At 34.1% G+C, this 13,034-nt stretch overlaps 1 protein-coding gene across 1 annotated transcript in view; it reads left to right on the top strand.

Moving 5' to 3' along the window:
• Positions 1-1,990: 1,990 nt before the first annotated feature.
• LOC148943556 (uncharacterized) overlaps positions 1,991-13,034 on the top strand; it is a 42,327-nt gene continuing 31,283 nt past the window's right edge. The window contains exon 1 of the mRNA XM_089101028.1: positions 1,991-2,038. Coding sequence (XP_088957154.1) covers positions 1,994-2,038 — 45 coding nt within the window. The 5' untranslated portion in view covers positions 1,991-1,993. The remainder of the gene's footprint in view (positions 2,039-13,034) is intronic.

The raw sequence follows: 13,034 nt of genomic DNA, 5'->3' as shown, positions 1-13,034 counted from the left end.
AAGGAACCGAGCTCATTGTGCAAAAGTGATGCTAAACTAAACAAAAAAATAACTAAAGCAACAATCTAAAAATTCTTTACTTTTATACTGTTAAAAGTGTCCTTAAAAGATTTACTTTTACCGTACCAAAACTCCTATATTATTTTGTGTTTTCAGTAAAGCGCTAGTTTTCTGTAATGTTACAAACATAGGGAAATATTGCCAGTGGATTTATTTGCATTGGTTTCTTTGATGATTTTTGTTCGCTTTAAGTTTAAACTTCGCTCTTTACTTCCCTTGAAAAACTTTGTTTTTTTAATTAATCTTGGCTTTTTTTTTATTAAAATTTGATTTAGAAACAACACTGCTATGAACTCTTTTATTTATACGTAACGTAATAATTTCTGTTCGCTATAAGTTTCAATGTTGGTCCTTAGTTTCAGTGGAAAACTTATTGTTTTTTATATAATTTCTAATCACTTTCAATCTAGGGGAGATAAGACATCTCAACCCTTATAGAGGAGCAGAACTAAGAAGCTGTACAAGAATTGAAGAGAAAAAGTAAGTTTAGAGTGGAAAAAAAAAATCAAAACATAGTGTCGTTTCTGTTTGTAAAAAAAAAAAAAAAAAAAGAAGAAATAGATCTTTAATTCGTTGTTTAGAAAAATTCAATTTAGTACCACTTAAGGAAGTAGCTCCAGGCGAGTAGCTACGACACAAAAGGTTAACTGAACACAGAAGTAAAAAATAAGTTTAGAGAGGAAAAAAAAAATCAAAACATAGTGTCGTTTCTTTTTGTAAAAAAAAAATAAAAAAGATGAAATAGATCTTTAATTATTTGTTTAGAAAAATTAAATTTAGTTGCACTTAAGCAAGTAGCTCCAGGCGAGTAGCTACGACACAAAAGGTTAACTGAGCGGACTGGTTTTATGTATTGTCATATTTACGGGAAATTTTGCTAGTACAACAGAAATTGGCCTTTAGGCTTACGGATTCATTTGACTTTCCCTAAATAAAAAGCCACTCATTACTCAGAAATGAATGGAAATTTCTGAAAAAAAATATTTCTTGTGTAGGTACGATATATGGTATTACAGACTAAGTTTGTTTTTATTTCAAAATCTTTGGGAAGAATTACCTGAATTCTCCTACAGAACTGTTTTCATTTGTTTTTATTCCTCTTTGGATGCACAATCTTGCGTACGGAGAGAATATTACGGTGAAATTGTCAAGTAAATAATTTAAATGCGTAAGTATAGCAATAAGTAATCCTTTCTATTAATATACAACTTTGAAAGGTTCCAGAGCCACTTGCCTACACGTCTACGAACAATAAGTGGTAGGGGGCTGCCGCCGCACGCGTAGCCAGTTACAAATAATTATCAGTTATCCTTCGACCAATAAACATATTACTTTTAAATTTTTCAAATGTATTTAAAATAAAGTTAGGAGGACTCCCTACTTAAATCAGCCTCTAAATAATGGATTAGATAATGAATATCATTTTTTTTATCTTGTGCTGGAAATTTGCAGGTGTTTATTTTGATTGCTTGGATCTTTAATTGAACTATTCTTGACTGCGTCAAATGTTTAGTTAAAGTTTTGTCTCCATTTTATTTAAATATTTTGAAAGAAATATAAGAGGAGCCAGTAACTAGTCGTGAACTATAGCTGACTTCGCTATAGTCAAGTCAAGTATCGTTTTTTATTTCGCTTTATACTTTTTCAATCATCATTTCATAAAAGAATACAAAAAAGAGTGCAAAGAGCAAATAATGGGCAAAATGACTCCATATCCGGTCCGAGGAGTGAAAGAGTGCATTTCACACGAAAAGTGTTCAAGTTGAAAACCCTGCCTGTGCCCCGCGTTGGGAATCTCGGATCTAGATTTCGATTGGATCCTCTGAAAAACCAGCGCCGCCTTCTGGTAAGAGGAGATTCACTGTTTCTTAAACAAAGTCTAAATTTCTCAGTATAAGTAAAATTATTTAGAGGATCTGGTATTGTCAAGATTATGAGACCCATCAAGAAAGGAGTAGAAGTTTTTTCAACAATTCAGGTGCGTTTATATAGACCTATCCCCGAATTTTGAGTTAGGACCTTCTGAATAACTTAGAATTTTTCTTGCCAGGTGAGTGAAGCTAGGCTTAAATGGAATGGACTTATAGTTCAAGGTTGGCATAGAAAACAGCACGAACCCGGGGAAAAGGGAACTTCAGTACACGATTCGATAACCGAATTCAGGCTGTAAGTTTATCCTTAAGTTTCATTCACGTAACAGAAAGTTTTGGGGAAGACCGAGGTATGTAATGCTGAAACTCGGGATAAAACTTTACATTTTAGGTTATTTGTTGTGGAAAGTGAATGAAACTTCCGGGAATGTATCTAAGTAGGGTAAGTTTGATACATCTGAAAAATAACATAATTAAGGGTAAAATTTTACTTTAACTGCTTTTGGATATCTTGGAAAGGTGTTTGGTTAGGAAAGTGAAACTTTCAGGGATGGATCTACAGGCTAAAGTTTGGGTAAATTTTTCATTGTTCATATTATTGACTTACGAATAAAGTGAACATACCACTTGATGCCTTTTTTATGCTCTTTCCATATATAATAATCACTTTTGCCGCAAATGAATTTTACCCCCACCCCTATATATAGGCCTACCAATTCAAGGTGTATGTTTGCACATTAGGGGAGGGGTTGACATTTATTTCTGATGCAAATGAGAGGTAAGTTTAAACTTTACTCCCACCTCCCGGTAAATATTTACCAAATCATATTAGGCTATTGAGTTACAACTAAAGTGAATATACCATTCGATGCCTTTTTTTATGCTGATTACGAATATAATAATCATTTCTATCGAAAATGAATTTTAGCCCCCCCCCCTATATATATATATATATATATATATATATATATATATATATGCCAATTCAGGGTATATATTTCTACATTAGGGGGGTGGGGGCAAATTTTATTTCTGATGCCTATTTGAGTAGAATTTTATGCCAAATCAATGTTATTTTTTAAATTTAGAAAATGTATTTGCATATCTTTAAAATTAATACACAGAGGTGATAATTACACTGAGGCGGCTAGCATTCAACTTAGCATTTCAACTTTCCATCTAAATATCAAAATAGCGGCTCTCAAGAAGAAAACACGCCTAAACTAAAAGAGAAATTTTCAGATTGTTAAATTTATGGTCATTTTTATGGTTTTGTTTGCGTTTTTGACAATTAATCGGGTATACCATTAATCGCTATCCCTTGTATGCTTAATGGTCTCACATGGCCCTAAGCTACATGAAAAACTAGCTGAACAAATCGTAGAATTCTTACCTTATAAGATGCAGCAAGTATAAACGAATCAAATTTCCTTTTCTCCTATTTTCATCTGTTTTTTAATCAGTTCTAACCAATTAATATGTTGTTTTTTTAGTACTTATATTTTAGCCATTACACACTCGATAATTTGGATCTATAAAATCAGACAGCAACCCGTTTATTGCTGTTTGTATACGGAAACAATTAGCTTCGGCTCAGTGGAAAACTACATTGTAGTTATATTATAATAAATATTTATTTGGTATTTTGGTTAGGTTATATTTTGCTTGCAGCCCAGCTATACTTACCTCCCCCCCCCTATTATGCAAATATACTTCCCGAGTTATATATATATATATATATATATATATATATATATATATATATATATATATATATATATATATATATATATATATATATATATATATATATATATATATATATATATATATAGCGTCGGGAAGTTGTTTCAACTCCGTACCTATAGATCAAAATTCTCGAGTATATACTGGCTAACAGATAAGTACTGAATTCGATTCTACTGATGTATTTACTGTTATCAAAACTTTTTAGCGTTTTGGTTACTGTTGAGTCACATCATTCCTTACTGACAGATTGTCAATGATGAATTCATCAAAACGCTCTTTGAGAAAGAATTGTTAATTTGTGCCGCGGATTCATTTCAAGACAGTAAACATGATTTCTCGGCGCCAAACCTAGTCAAAACAGAGGGACTGACAATAATGACTGTCTTGTTTCTTTCTTTACCGGAAGCTACACAAGTTTTTTTTCGGAAACTAAACACGTCATAATGTGGTTGTAAGATTAGCTTGTTACTTAAAACAACCTGTGAAACAAAAAAATTTTTGGACATTAGAGGGGGAGGGGTAAATATAGCGGGGCTGCATGCAAAATGTGTTAACTATGATTTATGTACATATTATGAAGCAAGAATCATTAACCTAACTTCATTTCTTGAGTGTGTTCTTGCCGTTTTAATGATACTACATACTTTCAGTAGAAAAAAGCTTGGCTACTTCTGTCTTATAGCCACCACACTCAATAAATGAAGTTGGGTTACTCCTAAGAAAATATACCTAAGTATGATGAGAGTAAAATACTTTTGTAACATGATTATGGAAACTACAACAGAGAATTATGAAAATAAGGCCCTTAAAAGACATTATATTAACTGGTGGTGCTTCCTTGTTAGCTAGTACACACTCAAGAATTGAACTTTGGTTAATTATAATAAAATATACCAAAATATTATGAACAAATAATCTAGTAACAAAATTATGCAAACTACAACAAAGAATTATGGAACTGGAGGGGGGGTGGATAGCCCAGACCGTATTATATTAAATTACCTTTACCTTAGATCCTCCTGTGCCTCCGGAGGCAACCAGGGCATCGACGAAGAGACGCCAGTCGTCCCTCAAATTTGCTGCTGCCATAATGTATACCCAATGGGGTTGTATGGACGTCTTCGCGTTAAGAAGGTCCCTCTGGTATGCTCGGCGTAGTGTTCTTTGGTTTCCACCTTCGCCGCGTTCCTGTTGGTTGCCACTGGAGGATGGACATTGGTGTTTCACCTATTATATTAAATACGTAACCTAAACTACCCTAACCTAACCAAAATATCAACTAAATATTTAACTAAAATGTAGCTACAATGTAGTTTCCACCGAGCCGAAGCTAATTGTCTGGTATAAAGACCATGAAAATCGGTTATTGTTAAATGTTCGCGATATAAATTCTCGAGTGAACTCGAGTGTGGTGGCTTTAAGACGCGAATAGCGAAACTTGTTTATTATTTAGTTTCTGATCCTTCTTTAAATAATCCCGGGATATTACACGCACGTTTCTATATTCTGCGATTTCTTTTTGTTGCTGTTGATTTGGTTTTAAAGTAAACGTTTGCTTTTCTATATTTTTATAATTTTCATTAGGATAAATTCTATCATTAATGCAACAGGTGCATCGAAAAAGAATTAAAAAAAAAAGGATTCCTGGCAAAGAGATCTATTTATTTAATCAATAATATATTTGATTATTAAACATTTTATCTTAAAAGCATTTTATCATCAAACTCAAACCAAAATCATAGAAAGATGTATTGCTTCCGTTGGTTATAACAGATGTAGACCTTGTATTTATGCAATTTCTTATACCTTAGAATAGTTTAAAGAAGGAGTAGAGATGCTCAAAAATTATCCTGCTTGTATAGATAACACGTTTTGATTTTATAACGACCATGTAAAATGTACCTCTTTCACAACAGGACACTTCTCCCCCTCGAACTTAAATTCATTATATGTTCAGACATTAAAAAAAAAATATAGAATAGCGAAAGAAAAACAGAATTTAAACTTACTAACCACCAGCCAAATTGACCCTCTTATTTTTATTGTCCTATTCAGCTGAACAAAATGAACAGGTTCAAAAAAAAAAATCGTCATAAGAGAATCTTATTAAATAGTTTGTGGTAAGAAAACTGGAAGCAAAAAGTGACTTGAACCAATATTCACCATAACTAATAACAGAATTCTCATGACAATTCACCAAAACTAAAAACGGAATTCTAATGACAACTGAGAAGGGGACAGTCCCCCTTATATTTATGTACATAGTAATTTATGTTTGTTATAAGTTTTAAACTTGCTGCTTACTTCAGTTGAAAAACCTTTTCTGTTTGTTTAGTTACATTTCATGAAACTATGAATACAATATTTTCGGCAACGCAGAAAAAACGATCAATTTTTCAATGATCTCTGTTTTGATTTTGATGGATAATCAAACAGTTCGCGATAACGAACTGTAAGTAAGGTGTGACCCGGCTTAATAGTAACCGAAACTCTAAAAACGGAATTTCGATACCAATAGATATATCAAAGGAATAGGCTTATTATGCTGATTCCAAATTAATAATTTTCATTAAGTTTAGTCTTTCCTATCAAAAGCTACGAGCCTGAGAAAATGTTTGATTTTCGAAAAAAGTGGCAAAGACCCTCATGAAGTCATAGAACTCTAATTAAAATCATACCATCAGATTCAGCGTATCAAAGAACTCTACTGTAGAGGTTTCAAGCTCATATCTACCAAAATGTGGCATTTTGTAATTTTTGCCAGAAGAAAGATCACGGATACCTTTTATGTCTTTTTGTTGTTTTTTCCCCTGGGGTGATTATATTGACCCAGTGGGGCTAAACTTCGGGAGAGGGCTCATTCTAACAGAAATGAAAAGTTCTAGTGCCCCTTTTTAAGTGACCAAAAAAATTGGAGGGCAATTAGGCCCCATCCCACGCCAAATTTCTCAAAATCATCCGATAAAAATTTTGAGATAGCTTTTTTGTTCAACATAGTTGGAAGGCCCAATAGCTATTGGACATAAAATGACCCCCTACAGCTCCCGGGGAAAGGTTTTTAAGTTATAAAATTTGCCCATTGTTTTATTTGTTATTGGGAAGTATGCAAACATTTTTCGGATGGGGAGGGGAGGCTGAATTTTCTGATAAGAGGATTTTGCATAGGGAGAATTTCCCAGAGAGGTAAGTTACCAGAAGGTGAACTTTTCAGGGGAAATTCTACACTGGGTGAATTTGCAAGAATTCCTTTGCGAAATTTCTTTGTCTTGCTTTCTCTTTACCGATTCAATTTTACGCGAGATGTTAAGGGTAATTGTCCGGGGTAAATTTTCCCCAGGATTGAATTGTCCAGAGGATATTTCTATGGGGAGAGGGATTTTTCCGTGGAGGTGGAGCCATGTATCCCGGCGTTATTTAAAAACGATCAGAAATTAAATAAAACACAACCAGTTTTTAAGGAGCAACATTAAAACTTAAAACGAACATAAATTATTACTTATATGAGGGGTTTTTTCTCCCTCCAAGACACCTCGTTCTTTACGTCAAAGTTTAAATTTTGTCCTAATTCTTTAGAAGCGACTCCCGAAACAACGGTCGTTTAATTAGAACAATAAGTAACTTTTTTTTAATGCGCCGAAAAACTGTAGCGTGAAGTGAGATGTTGGGGAGGGAGGGGAGGCAGCCCTCCTCATATACGTAATAATATCTGTTCATTTAAAATTTTAATGTTGCTCCTTACTATCAGTTGAAAAAACTAGTTTTTTTTTATTTCATGAAGCTTAGAGACAAACGCTTTTCGGTAACCCATTTTTCTAAATGCAATGGAAAAAGTATGTCAATTAAAGTAAAAGTGAATAGAAATGAAAAAGTAAGTAATTAAAAAAATACACAAAATAATAGCCTACTTGCAAAAACTAAGATATCCAAGCATTCAGTTCTGTTGAGTAATGCCGAAGCGTTGGACGGATATCTTTTAACAATATCGACAGTTTTGAACTTGGGTTATCAAACACCAAATATTTAAGGCCTTTAGACTCAGTGTTTATAAAAAGTAACGCATTGTCAAAGTAGTTTGTTCAAAGTAAAACTTTAAAACTAAGATTCCGAAAATCAAATACAAATTTTTAATTTAATATTTTTAATATAATTTTGAATACCAAAAACCATTATATTTGACACCTTTATACTTCATAACTGTAAAAAATTAAGTATTTTTCAAAGTGACAACTAGATATACACAGTCACTTCTGGAAAATAAATAAATAATAATAAAACACAAAAATGTATCCGTTCAGGGGAAAAATACAGAAATTTCCCGGAATTCCGTTCAGGGGAAACATTACTGATTATAGTGGCTTCGTATGTTAGCTCATGCAATGCAAGCAAAAGTTGACGGCAGATTTTTACCGAAATTTCCCCTTATTAAGTTGTTTTCCTTTTGTTTTCTAAAATTATACAAACTTCCTTGTGTACTAATAACTGCACGACTTACTAATAAACAAATACATATTTAGGATCACCAAAAAAAGCTGATTCTTTGATTGAATATTATCAATAGCTAGGCTCTTATGCTTCCATTATTGACAAGGATCGTTATTTACTTACCATTCATTGCTACGAAGAATTTTTTTTTGTTACTCCAACCAAATCATATAGAAAAAATGCTTGTGGAAAACTGGAAAGGGGTCACTGAGTCACAAATTAAAACATATCTTCTTTATTAAGGGTCAAAATTTATTGGTAGACAATGTGTCAACAAACGTTTTATTCGTAGTTTTCCCTTATTCTGCTCTCTTTCCTTTGGTTTCCTTATAATTACTTTATAATCCCAAATTTCCAGGGGGACCATTGCCCCCTGTCCCCCCTGCCGGCGCCCTTGTACAATTGATATTCGTTTTTAGCTAGGTACTTAAAGGTGTACTTGTTTCTTCTTTTTTTTTCTACCGAAGAGCATGGAATAAAATCGGAAGGTAAAAGTCCCAGTTTTAGATTATGAAGAGGATTCGATTTCATCCCATATTTTTTTTTTTATGAGGTTTTTTTCTATATCATCATTCCTACGCGTGGAATGTAGGAATGATGATTATTTACACAAACAGGAATATATTTTAAGTATTTTTGGTTTTAATTTTGCTCCTTATTTTCAGTAGAAAAAACTTGCTTTTACTTGATTTATGATGAGAAATCCGGCTCCCCTCTATGGCAAATTTTTCCATGAAAAGATCCTTTAAGAAAAAAGCTTTACAAAACGCATAAAAAATCTTGTTTATATGCATCTTTGTTACTTTTTTGCGATTTGGTCAAAATTTCGTGGAAATGATTCAAACCCAGAACCCCCACCCCTATATACGGCCTTAGCTTAGTTTGTAGTTTTTAGCCATGTCATTCTCTTTCGATGGAACTGTAGCATTAATTATATAATTTATCCTCCTGAATTCAATACCATAGCAAAAATGTAGAATTTGCCAGATTTTTGTCACGTCTCCGATCGTTCGAGCCTTCGTAGTTGGCAGTTTCTTCGTTCAGGCAGTGCTCTAAGTATTATAAATTCAAAGTAAATTCTAGCGTGCCAAAACTTCTCAATTAAATGTAGCGTTGTTTTATATAATGTCGTGTACAGGTACAGTCACGTGAATGCATTGATCAAATTCATTCCATTGTTGGTGGTCGACTTAAAATAAAAATAACTTCGAAAACCTTATTCACGGAGAGAGGAAAGGTCCCGTCTAACTTCAAAAAAGTAAACTTCATAAAAGGTAAAATATATACAAATTGAATAAAATCCAAGACCCCAGATGGAGTAAAAGACTGAATTATTCAATAATTTTCAGTGTTTTTCGGGAGCGTCCATTGGCAGACTAGTTTTTTGTACCCTTTTGATCTTGCCCGACTAAGCTGCCAAATTAAGGTCAGAATAACTTGCCAATCAACAATTACTCCATTGGATGGATTAACCATCCTGATTTAGAAGCATTTTGATTTACAGACTTTACAGATGTACTTTTCAGAAGCATTCAGACTTGGAAGGCGGGTCTCATTACCCTCAAAGGCATAATTATTGGACCTTTCTACTATATTGAACAAAATGGATATCTCAAAATTTTGGTCGGACGCCTTTGGGGAAAAGGGGGTGTGAGAGTGGGAGGGGGCAAGTGGCCCTCCAATCTGCTTAATCATTTAAAAGGGACACTTGAACTTTTGATTTCCGATTAAATGAACCCTATCCCGATCTTCTAGGATCCCTGGTTCGATACGATCACCCCTGAAAAACGAAAACAAACCAGCAAGCGTGGATCCTTGATGTTTCTTCTGGCAAATATACAAAACTCCACATTTTTCTATATAGGAACTTGAAACCTCTACAGGCTCTACAGCAGTGTTCTCTGATATGATGAATCTGATGTTTTGATTTTAATATGATGACTTGACTTTTAGAAGTTTACTTCTTGGTTTCTCCTCTTATTCGAAAATTGGGTTAAATCTTTTCAGGCTCGTAACTTTTCATGGGTACCATCAAACTGAATGAAATTTATATATTTAGAATCATGGGAGTAGGGAAGGGGGACAGGGGGGCAGCTGCCCCCCTAGACCTTCAAATTTACATTAGATATGACTGAAAAAGTAGATGGTTGGAAAAGCAGTTGATAAAAGGCCCTCCATCACACTATCGACTGCCCCCCCCTAGGCAATATGCTGCCTACGCCCATGTTTAGAATCGACATAAAAATTCGATTCTTCTGATGTATTGTTATCAAAAATGTATTTTTTTTAATTTCAGTTACTACTCAGCCGCGTCGCTCCTTACTCGCAGTTCGTTATCTAAAACTGGCAGAATAGATAATTGAACCTGGAACTTAATGTTGTGTATTTCTTTGCTATCTTGACAACTACTCATCATATTTTGTCCATATTAAGTCCCGGAAGGTGTTCGAGTACTCACCTCGAACTCTCCAAGACGCTGACATATCAAACTTCGAAATATTCTGTAATGAAACAAATAAGAGTTTCAATAGGGATAAGTCCCTTTATTAGACAGTGAAAGACAAATATAAAAGTTCTGGATATTTTGAAGACATAGCCAGTCTTCATCATCTGCAGAAATACTGAAGTATCATAATTAACTCAATCTATATTTATGCAGAAAAAATATATTAACTTCCGGGTCACAGATTGTTACCGGTCCATTGGCTTAGAAGGTTCATTAACTAGGCTCTTTCAAAGTCTTAAGTTCCTCAAACTTCCTTAAATTTATGTTGAATTTTTAATAAAGTTGGCATAGCCTAATCTTCTTCTTCCTCTAATTATAAACAAAATGATGCTGAATTGTTCGTTCCTTAATCTTGCTTAAATTTACGTTTAATTTAATAAAGTTGGCACAATCTTCTTCCTCCTCTAATTGTAAACTTAATGTTGCTGAATTTATAGTTATAAAATTGTCTTTGTAATCATCCCCATATGTTGTTGTTGTTTGGGGTTTGACGCGTTCGACCAATCGGTCATATGCGTTCGTATCACTCGATTATTCTGTGCCTTCTGTAATCACTAGCTTGCTTGGGTGTCACTTTAGTCAATATTCATTGAGCCATGTCAGGTATCCCTTATTGTGCTATTGGTAGGGGGTCATTCACCTGTAGCAAATGCCTGCGTCGAAAAACAAGAATCAGAGTAATTCGGCACTGCTTTGTCATAAAACAATTAAAATACAATTGCATGACATCCCCATATATACGACGTGGAATTTTTTTTAAAGACCACACCACCTTTCTATGATGAAATAAATATGAATTTCAATAGGGAATGTAATAACTAAAAAATATAATAGTTTCTGGGTTACAGAATAAAACAGGTCCATTGGCTTGGCTTAGAAGGTTCATTAAATTAAAAAAAAAAACAAGTTTTTCAACAAGGTTCAACATTAAAACTTACAACAAACAGAAATTATTACGTATATCAGGGGGTTCGCCCCCTCGTCAATACCTTGCTCTTTACGCTACAGTTCGAATTTTGTTCAAATTCTATAAGAATGACCCCTGAATCACATTGGCCGTTTAATTAGAATAAATAGCTCTTTTGAAAGTAATAAAAATACTTTAGTGTAAAGAGTGAGGTATACTCTTTATACCTTTATTATTGCATATACGAGGGGGCGAACCCCCTCATATATGCAATAATTTCTGTTCGTCTTAAGTTTTAATGTTGCCCCTTACTTTCAGCTGAAAAAACTTGTTTTTTTATTTAATTTTTGATCGTTTTTTAAATAATGGGATTGAAAACCGGCGCCCCCTTCATGGAAAATTCTCTTTCCCCATGAAAAATTCCTCCATGGAAAGTTACCACGAACTGTTTGCTAATTGGGCTCCTGAATTCTACAAACAGTCTCGTTCGGCTGACTATCGTTGCGTGCTGGAAACCACCTTGCCCTGAACCCCTACTGCAAGAGGTACAAGTTATTGAGTCAAACATTTTTTTTTTTTTAACACTGGCAAAATAGCAGTTTAGCCGTTCTTGAGTAAATTCAAGAAGTTCTTGAGCTATGTGAATGAAACTTTCAGTTCTATTCACCGAGCCTAAATGAAACTTGTACCTATAAATTCGGCCCCAAGGATAAGTTCCTAACTGCGCCACTTCCTAAAAACCCATTTTCATAAATTCGTTTTTCAACTTCTCTTCTCGGACTGTAGTATTCAGCAGAGCGGTTCCTGGGATTTGAGCCAAATTGAAATGTTTGCTCAAGTCAAGACCTATTCTCCATGATTCTTTCCAACTTTACAAGGAGGAAGTGGTCAGTTCTGAACCACCGTCCTAGACCCTTATTTGAGTTTTAGATCTACTTCTGATAGCTTTAATCACTTAGCTTTTTAATTTATCGAAAAGTGGCATAAATGCAATTTTGTCAAATTATTGTAAGCTACTGCATCTAGAAATAACAGCCATGGTATTGCCAGCTATATTGTGATGTTTGGTGCTAAAAAAGCATGTCATTTTTTTTTTTTTTTACTTGGTCATACTTTTGGATTTTAGTAGTACCGAAATGTTAGTCTAGATTGTCCTGAAACAGCACAGCAGTAGAGATTTATATTCTGTATCAACGGCTGAAAAGTACTTCGTGTGTGCCTAAAGGTCCCTGAGGAACGTCCCCTTCGGTATGGTTTAAACCCCTATCTGTTTTTAGCATGCTCATGAGAATAATCTCTTTCTCACGCTTCGGCTTATCAGTTCAATAAATGGAGTTTTGTGTCTTAGGATGAGTAAGTGGGCTCTTACCGCGATAAGTGTAAAGTAAGTTAAAAGTGACCTTACAGAAATATCTTTGTCGCAGAATCGTGTGACAGCTTCTGTGAAAATTCAACAAGA

Source organism: Artemia sp. Qi Xiang Cuo, chromosome 15, assembly GCF_049724085.1.
Source record: "Artemia sp. Qi Xiang Cuo chromosome 15, ASM4972408v1, whole genome shotgun sequence".
Classification (NCBI taxonomy): Eukaryota; Metazoa; Arthropoda; class Branchiopoda; order Anostraca; family Artemiidae; genus Artemia; species Artemia sp. Qi Xiang Cuo.
The sequence above is the reverse complement of the archived record's forward strand: the minus strand, read 5'-3'. Positions and strand labels throughout refer to the sequence as shown.